We start from the raw sequence: 9,911 nt of genomic DNA on the forward strand, positions 1-9,911 counted from the left end.
TAGGTTTCATGTGGAAATGCAAACCAGACTTACTTGATCTAAATCTCCTTTCTCCATTGCCAGTTCCTCCATCTCTGGTGCTGGCTCATCTTCCAAGAAGGGATTGGTGGATGGGGGTGGAGAGTCAAGTTTTTTCTGTTAAGAAGACATGAGAAAGAGGTATTTTCTGAGCTTTCCCCATTGATCTGCTTTTTCAAGTCTCTCCAACAGCTATATCATGAAATCTGATCTAATGAGCAAGAACTGAGAAAACATGGACCACATTTCTCACCTTCAGGCCTTCAAACTGCTTTTGCATCTTCTTGAAACCTTGTTGCCTACCCTACCCCTCCCAATCCCAATCTGGCTAAAACTCTCTCATCCTTCAGTCTTCAAATTAGAAGTCTCTTTTTCTGGGAAGCCTTACTTATCTGTCATGTTTAAGTTAGATGTCCCTGCCACATGCTCCCATCCCAACCAGTACATCCCCTACCTGGGTACTTATTAAAATATTGCGATTGCCCATTTATTTGTCTTCTCCTACCTAGATTCCATGAAGGCAGGGATCATGTCTGTTTTATGCCCCCATCTTCTCTCTACTGCCTGGCATGTAATAGGTGCTCCATAAATATGAATGAATCAAAATGCCAGATGGGTTTGAATTCAAAAACAAACTATAAAGCTAATCTTACATGCTCTATGTTATAGGCAAAAATCCCTTCCCAAATCAGTCTCATGACAACCACAACCAAAATCTCCTTGACAAAAATTACTTTCCAGCTCCTGAATATAATTACTCTTTCAAAATATATCACAGCGTGGGACCACGGGCTAGTGGGAAAGCTGGAGGCGGAAGATGTGGGTTTTAGCTCCAACTCTGCTGCACTGGCCAAATCATCTAGCTTCCCTGAGCCACAGCAGCCTCATCTGCTGAATGAGGATACAGTCACAGGACTACTTAAAAGATCAAATGTGATAAAGTGTGTGAAACCCTAGAAGAAGCACATGATACATATAAGGGACATTGGTGATGATAATTCCAGTGCAACAACAGAATTGAGGCAGCTCTTTGGAATTTTTACAAATTTGACCTCGAGATGTTGTTTAGGCCAGGGAGCTGCGAGTTCTAAAAGAAAAGAAACTAAGTGGACGAGCAGGATAAAAGGAATTGGCTGGTCCTGAGGATAAGGGGAAGGGGCATGGAATGGCTCTCTGAAGATAAGCCGCCAGGTAGACAGGGAGTTTCAAAATGTGCTTATGACATATATCATTAAGCATATATCAGTAGAGCAACTTGAACTAATCCCTAAACCAAGAGGGACAGCAGATGGACTGTAGCGTGAATGATCTGTCAAGTGCCAGGATATCAGCTAAAGATATTTAAAAAAAACCCAGAAAATAATAAAAATTTAAACACAAAAAACAAAACTCACACCTGTGTCTGGTTTAGGCTTTGAAACAATTCTGCTTATACTCACGTCAACTACTTAATTCTTGGCCAAAACACTTGGATGCTATTATATAGCTAGAAGAGCCTCAGTATATGGAGAAAGCCTTGTGATTAATGCATTAGCTCAGAGTAATCATTAGCAGGATAATGATTTTTGTGATATCCTGCTGAGAAACAATATGGCCTAACAACTAAGCAAACATTTCAAATTTATACACTCCAAACTTTGGCTTCTTTGCCTGACATAGACCTAAAAAAAAAAAAAAAAAAAAAGCCTATAAAGTTATTTAAGTTTATTTTTAGAATTAGGCTATTTTTAGAAAGACATGTTTCTATGAAAACAGTATCTCTAAGCTTTAGTTGTCTGTAAGGGCTGCTGGTAGTTTAGGAAGAGGGGAATTGGTGAGAAAGGGAATTTACAAAGTCTAAGCTTCAACAGCAAGATAAATTAGTTTATAATGTTGAATTCCTTAACCTACTGGCTTAACAGTGGGTTTTAGGATCATACTTCTGAGCTGAATCTCTATGATTTCAAATCTTTTGGTCCTTTAGAGATGTGGAGAGCAAGTCAGTCACTGGAAGTTGAAAGCTCTGTTCAAAATCATTCGGTGATAGAAACAAGATCTGAACTTCTGAACTAAACATTCCTCATCTACGGCTAGGTTTATGAGTTGATAATAACGTCTCGCAATTACACAAAGGTGGCCTTCATTTTAAAAACAACGTGTTATGAAAATCATGACAAAAAGTGGATATTGGCGAGGTAGACTGAGGGTACCCTTGGGCTCCACACTCACTGGTGGAGTGTCCGATGGATGGATGTAAGTAGTAAGAAGTAAAACATAAAAGGCAGCGTTGAAAAGGCATTTGGGGCAGTACAGGGTGAGCCACTTGTTCGCAAGGATTCTAAAGGTTCTTTCTTATTCCCACTGTCTGTCTCTCTTAACATCCTGATGAGATTCCTGAAGGCGTCGTGGGCACTAAGGAACTCCTTGCTCATTCATTGGAGGCACACGCATTCCAAGTGTGGACCAAGTTAATGCAAGAAAAGTGATTCATTCTTCCATCTGTCCACTAACAAATGGATGTGCTGGGCACTAAGAGTAAAGTGGTGGGCAAGACAGACCACTTTCGGCCCTCCTCAAGATCATGGTCAGGTTAGGGAGACAGAATTTAATCAAATAATCACATAAATGGGTGATGAAGGCCTTGCAGGAAAAACTGAGGTTGTTATGAAAGGATGCGACAGAAGGTCACAGAAAATGTCCCCAAGGAAATGATATCTGAGCCAGGACTGAGCATATACTCTGTTCCGGGCAATCTTCTAGGCACTAGGAATACAACCCTGAATAAGATAGATTAAAAAAAGGGTGCGATGAAAGTAAAATTTAGAAACTGAGCTGGGCTGGGGAAGTGCTTCTTTACATAGAGCGATCAGAGAAAGTCTCTTTGAAGAGGTGATGGCTGAGCAGACACCTAGATGAGGAGAAGGAGCTAGTCAGGCAGAGATCTGGGGAACAGCATTCATAGCAGGGGGACCCAGTGCAAAGGCTGGAATGAGGGATAGAAAGGAGGATGGGGGCATGAGGCAGGAGAGACAGCAGGTGCCCAATGGGAAAGGTTAGATTTTCTCACTGTAGTTGGGCAGTTAGTAGGAGTTTTAAACAGGGAAATGATATGATCTAATTTAGGTTTTTAAAATATCATTCCACTGCTGTGGGGAGGCTGTAATGGAAACAAGACCAGTTTAAGAGGCTATGGGAGTAGACAAAGTTAGTGTTGTAGAGAGAGAAAAAAAGTGGCCAGATTTGGGACATATTTAGGAATGAGGTCAAGAGGATTTGTTATGAGAGTGGATGTGAGGGTGAAGGAAAGAAAGGAATCAAGGATTATTCACTTTTTGGCTTGGGCGACTGCATGGCTGGTGTCACCACTACCTGAGTAATAAACCCTGGGTCCAAGTCCAGGCTCTCTCACTTGGGTACACTGCTTAACTTGTCCAAGCCTCAGTTCTTCTATCTGCAGTATGAAGGGATATTATTAATGCCTGCCGCACAGAGCTGTTATGAGGATGAAATGAGATACTGTATGTAAAGCATGAGATACGTATATAAAGCAGCTTAACACAACACCTGGCACATAGGGAAAGCTCAGAAAGTGAGAGCGTTCATTAGTATTTAATAGGGGCAGGCAACTAAATAAGGAAGAACAGTAGTTGTGCCTCTCTAGTAATTCTCAGAAGGAGAAGTGGGAACACAAGGCTAAGAAGTCTCGTAAAAAGAATTCCTTTTAATCACAAGTAAGATCCTGTCCCGACCATTTTGTCTCTTTGAGCTCTCTCCAGGAAATGAAAGCAATGGGCCCATCAAATTACAGGGCAAGAGCACACTTTACTAGTCTTCTCCCATCTTCCCTCGTCTCCAGCGAAGCCCCTAAAGTACCGCAAGAACCACTACCCTCTGGGTAGATGTGACATTACAAAGCCCTGTGGGCAGATAGAGACTCCTGCTATTTAAAGCGCTATGTTACTGCTCAGATTAATTTGCTGTGATGAAAGAACAAGTCCTTGTAGAGAGCAATCAGTGGCACAACTCAGCCTTCTGTGCACGAATAAGCCCTGCTGTCGGAGCCAACCTGACCACACTTTGCATTCTCGCTTTGCAGCTGTCGTAAACCATAGAGAATTACGAGTTTGGCTTTAGATTTTGAATAACTCAAATGACATATTCCATGAGCTCTGGGGCTGCTAAATGAAACCAAAAAATTGCCAAGAAATGCACAACTTCCCAATTTTAAAAGAATCCATTCTTTTTTTTTTTTTTTGGTGACAGTTGATTTCAAGCTCATACAGGAAAGAAAAATTCTTCATATAGAAAGTTAATTCCTACTAATTAAACCACATGGGATTCATAACACCTCCAAAACAGTAAGTGCCACAGGTCAGCCAAGCTGTCTAATTTACTGTTAGGAAGAGAGAACCTGGCTTAAGTCATTAGTATAGACATATCTGGATCTGCTTTTACAAATCCCTTTCTGAGGCCCTACCTGGACACTTCAAATTATCAAAGAAGGAACTGTGAAATTTAAGACTAATCTATTTCCTTTCCCTAGAGGAGAAAGCTCTCAGTTATGAAATGCAAGTTTCACAATTTCTGCATTTCTTATTCTATAAATACTTTAGACCAATTCCTGATCTGTCCTTAAAGAGATGGCCTGGAGGCTTCAGCTAGTAGGACTGTAGCACCATGCTCTGTGCACCTGGCTTAATATTGTTGGGACCCTGCCCCCCACCCCGCCCAGTACCACCAGGTGCGTATCTTATACTGTGACAGTTACGTATAGACTTCTTTCTCCTGCTAGGTCTTAAGCATCTGTCTTATTCAAATCTTTTCCTAAGCCCTGCACAAAGAGAGCTTGAACATTTATAAATAAATGCTGATCAGATAAGAAGTACTTAATAAAATCATCTTCAGACAAATTAGCAACATTTTCTATTTTCTATAAACAAAATTTTAAAAACCTGTGTGTGTGTGTATGTGTGCGTGTGTGCTTGTGCACACGCTCTTGTAAGACAGTCTCAAAAATATACCCCAAATTATTAAACAGTGGACATCTCTAGGCAGAGGAATTTAGAGTAGTTGAAGAGATTGTTCTTTTAAAATATTTTATTGTCTGAATTTTAACAAGCATATATCTTTCCCTTCTTCCCCCTCCATCTCCCTCTTCTCTTCCCCTCTCTCTCTCTCTTTTGGCAGACAAATTATTTATTGGAAGAGTAAAGATGATTTATAACTAAACTCAGACAGTATTTTCTAAAACTCTTAATATTTTAAAATTGATATAATTAACATAAAATTCACCATTTTAAAATAATTTACAATTCAGTGGTTTTTAGTATATTCATAAGGTTGTACCACCATCATCACTATCTAAGTCCAGAACATTTTCACACCAAAAGAAACCCCATGTCCATTAGCTGTCACTTCCCAATCCTCCCCTCTTCCCTACCCTAGGGAACTACTTATCTACTTTCTGTCTTTACGGATTTACCTGTTCTGAACATTTCATCAAAATGGTGTCATATAACATATGGCCTTCAGTGCCTGGCTTCATTTAATTAGTATAGTGTTTTCAAGGTTCATCCATGCTGTAATAAGTGTCAGTACTTCAGTCTTTTTTATGGCTGAATAACAATCCATTGGATGGAAATACCACATTGTGTTTATCCATTTGTCCATTAATAGACATGTGGGTTGTTTCTACCTTTTTGCTACTGTAAATAGTGGTGCTATGAACATTTGTGTACAAGCATTTCTATGAACATATGAGAATTTTCAATTCTCTAGGGTATATACCTAGGAGTGGAAGCATGTATTACTCTCATCATTAAAAAAACATTTTCAGATTGCTTTGTTTTTTTTTAATCTGGCAGTGTCAGCCCTTTACATTAGGCATCAGCGCATTAACACCATGAAATGTCACCATAAAGAGTGATTATTTCTTCTGAATCTTAATAAACCATCACTAATATCGGGACTCAGCAATGGGAGAGGGTAAGCAGGTGCATTCATAAGAGACGAGAGTACAAAAAGCAGTTTAAAATAGAGGCTACCTTAAACTTGAAAATGCTCCTATCTTTGATCCTATAATTCTACTTGTGTCATAAGAAAATAATCTCAAATGTGAAAAAAGACTTGTTCACAAAAATGTTCATTGTGGCCTTATTTATAAAAGTGAAAAAATGACAAGCACCTAAGGGTCCAACTAGGAAAAGGTAGTTAGGGAAATTATGAAACATCTATATAATGATACATAGTGATTGAGAAAGCACCTAAGATAAGACATATGAAGAAAAGTAGGATATAAAATTATATTTACACAACACATAAAAATTAACTCAATATGGATCAAAGATCTACATGTAAGAGCTAAAACTATAAAACTCTTAGAACAAAGTGTAAATAAATGTTTGTGACCTTGAACTCCTATAAGAAAACATAGGCAGTAAGCTCTTTGACATCAGTCGTTGCAATGTTTTTTGGATATGTCTCCTGAGGCAAGGGCAATAAATGCAAAAATAAACAAACCAAAAAGTTTTTGCACAGTGAAAGAAAACATCAACAAAACAAAAAAGCAACCCACTAAATTGGAGAAGACATTTGCAAATGATAGATCCAATAGGGTTAATATCCAAAATATATAAATTCCTCGTACAACTCAACATCAAAAAAACCAAACAATCTGATTTAAAAATGAGCAGAGGATGTGAACAGACATTTTCCCAAAGAGGACATACAGATGGCCAACAGACACAGGAAAAAATACTCAACATCACTAATCACTGGGGAAATGCAAATCAAAACCACAATGAGATATCACCTCACACTTACCAAATTGGTTATTATCAAAAAGACAACAAAAACAAGTGTTGGCAAGGATGTGGAGAAAAGGGAACCTTCATGCACTATTAGAGGAATTGCAAATCGGTACAGCCACTATTGAAAACAGTACGGAGGTTCCTTAAAAAATTAAAAATAGAACTACCACATGACCCAGCAATTCCACTTCTCGGTATTTATCCAAAGAAAACAAAACACTAATTCAAAAAGATATATGCGCCCCTATGGCCATTACAGCATTATATACAACAGCCAAGATATGAAAGCAACCTAAGTACCCATCAATAGATGAATGGATAAAGAAGATGTGGTATATATACAATGGAATATCACGCAGCCATAAAAAAGAATGAAATCTTGTCATTTGTGACAACATGGCTAGCTCTAGAGGTATTATGCTAAGTGAAATAAGTCAGACAGAGAAAGACAAATACTCTACGATCTCACTTACATGTGGAATCTAAAAAGCAAAACAAACGAATCAAAGCAGAAACAGATACACAGACATAGAGAACGAACTGATGGTTGTCAGAGGGGAAGGGAGTGGGGAGAAGGATGAAAAAGGTGAAGAGGAATAAGAGGTATCAACTTTCACTTATTAAATCCATAAGTCATGGGGATATAATATACATCCCAGGGAATACAGTCAATAATATCTTAATAACCTTGTAATCTAGTGACAGATGGTTACTAGGCTTATCGTAGTGATCACTCGAATAACTATTTTGTGTACCTGAAAACTAACAAAATACTGTATATTAATTATGCATTAATTTTTAAAAATGTTTGTGACCTTGGATGTGACTCCAACTCAAATAAAAAAAGAGAAAAATAAATTGGACCTCATCAGGAACTTTTACATATCAAAGAACACTACCAAAAAAGTTAAAAAAAAAAAAAAAAAAAAACAACCTACAGAATGGGAGAAAATATTTGTAAGTCACATAGCTGATATATGATAAAACATATGAAGGCTATATAGAATGTACTGAGAATATATAAAAAATTCCTACAACTCAATAATAAAAAGACAAATAACCCAACTTAAAAATGGGAAAAGGACTTGAACAGATATTTCTCTAAAGATACACAAATGGCCAATGAGCACATGAAAAAAATGTTCGATGTCATTAGTCATTAGGAAAATAGAAATCAAAACCACAATACTACTTTACACTCATCAAGATGGCTGTAATTAAAAAACAACAACAACAAAACACAGAAAATAACAAATATTGGTGAGACTGTAGAAAAATCAGAACTCCCCTACATTGGCAGTGGGAATGTAAAATGGCGCAGCTGCTGTGGAAAACAATTTGGCAATTCCTCAAAAAGTTAAACATAGAGTTACAATACAATCCGGCAATTCTACTCCCAGATATATTTCCAAGAGAACTGAAAACATATGTTCACACAAAAACGAATACATGAATGTTCATAGCCCAAAAGTGAAAACAACTCAAATGTCTGTTAACTGACAAATGGATAAATAAAAGGTATAGCCATATAACCGAATATTATTTAGCCATAAAAAGGACTGAAGTACTAATATGTGCTACACAATGGACGAACTTTGAAAACAGTAAAAGAATGAAGGAAGCCAGGCACAGAGGCCACAATAACATGAATCCATTTATCTGAAATGTCCAGAATAGGCAAATCCATAGACAGAAAGATATTAGTGGTTGTTCGGGGCTAGTGGAAGGAGAAAATTGGAAGTATGTGCTTGGGGGATGGGGATTATTCTTTTGGGGGGCAATGAAAATGTCCTGGAATTGGATAGTTGGAATAGTGGCACAACTTTGCGAATACAGCAAACAAAAACCAAAAAACAAAAACAAAAAAAACTCTTATGGAACTGTACACTTTTAATGATGAGTTTTATGTAAATTTTTGTCATATCAGTTTAAAAAATAAGCAGAGAAAAGAATGTATTTAAAAAGTACAGTTTGAACTGTATAAAATGTACACAATGAACACACCAAAATCCTCATCTGATTGATGGGAAAACGAATGACTTTTTTCTGTTTCTCTATTCTTGCCTATAATTTCCACATTTTCTATCTTGACCATGTGGTACTTTCTTTTCAGAAACCAACGGAAGTTTATCTCCAATAAGGATGTTATTCAAATGAAGGAATATATTCCTTTAGCATCAAATAAAGCATTTATAAAATATCTTGAAACACCAAGGGGACTCACCAGGTAAGGGAAGGACCGGCCTTGCACTGCGACAGCACTGCCAAGACCCTGCCCCTCCTCCTCTTACACACTCTCCCTAATGCAAGTGTTAGATTGCTGGAAGACTGAGGTGTAGGGTAAGCCACTCTGTGTGGGCTTTCCTAAGCAGTGAGCCTTTTTCAAATGCTTTTATGCTCAAATCACATGGTCAAAAATCACACCTACAGCTTCTATATTTATAACGTAATTTAAAAAACTGGGCAAGTATAAATGTATATTAAAATCACCCCTATAAGCCAAAGGACGATTCTATTTAGAAAGGCAACTTATGCAATGGCCAAGAAAAGGAGAAATACAGCTGCATGAAAAGGAGAAAAAATTTAATTTTATTAAAAAAAAAATCTCCCAAATTCACTGAGCCAGTTATAAATCCTTAACTCAATCTAACTCTGCTTTCATAGAGGCTGAATATAATGTTTACCTTGAATTTAATCATTAAGTCACTAGTAAAGCATGTGGGTATAGTTAAATCACATCCAGACATTTCCTTTTAATTTCAAGGCAGTTTAATTTAGACTATTTTGAATCCCTCCTAAAGGACCAGGAGTTGAGACAAACAGCAAAAAGCAGTGGCAGCTCCCGTCTTCCAGTACAGCTCAACAGTGTCACTCAATAGTGACAACACAGAACATTTTAAACTCATTAGAGCTAGTACCATAAAAACAAAACAAGGCCTGTCCTCAAAGTTCTTTCGGTCTACAATTCTACCGGATGTCAAAGTCCCATCTGTCTAAAAAGAACAAAAGATAACACATCACACTGATCAGTTAGGAGAAACTGAGCTGTGGCAGATCTCTCCATGTGAGCTTATCAAGCCCTCAAGCTCACCCTCACTGTTTCAC

The 9,911-nt window shown here is 37.7% G+C and overlaps 1 protein-coding gene across 3 annotated transcripts in view; it reads right to left on the minus strand.

Annotated features, from left to right (window-relative positions):
• VPS53 (VPS53, GARP complex subunit) overlaps positions 1-9,911 on the minus strand; it is an 89,100-nt gene that overhangs the window by 67,945 nt on the left and 11,244 nt on the right. The window contains exon 5 of one of the 3 annotated variants that reach the window (XM_023530529.1): positions 34-135. The exons of 1 other annotated variant lie outside the window; for it this stretch is intronic. In XM_023530529.1, coding sequence (XP_023386297.1) covers positions 34-135 — 102 coding nt within the window. The remainder of the gene's footprint in view (positions 1-33; positions 136-9,911) is intronic. One more of the 3 variants, XM_023530532.1, reaches the window with a different exon arrangement.

This window comes from Pteropus vampyrus, unplaced genomic scaffold, assembly GCF_000151845.1.
Source record: "Pteropus vampyrus isolate Shadow unplaced genomic scaffold, Pvam_2.0 Scaffold50, whole genome shotgun sequence".
Classification (NCBI taxonomy): Eukaryota; Metazoa; Chordata; class Mammalia; order Chiroptera; family Pteropodidae; genus Pteropus; species Pteropus vampyrus.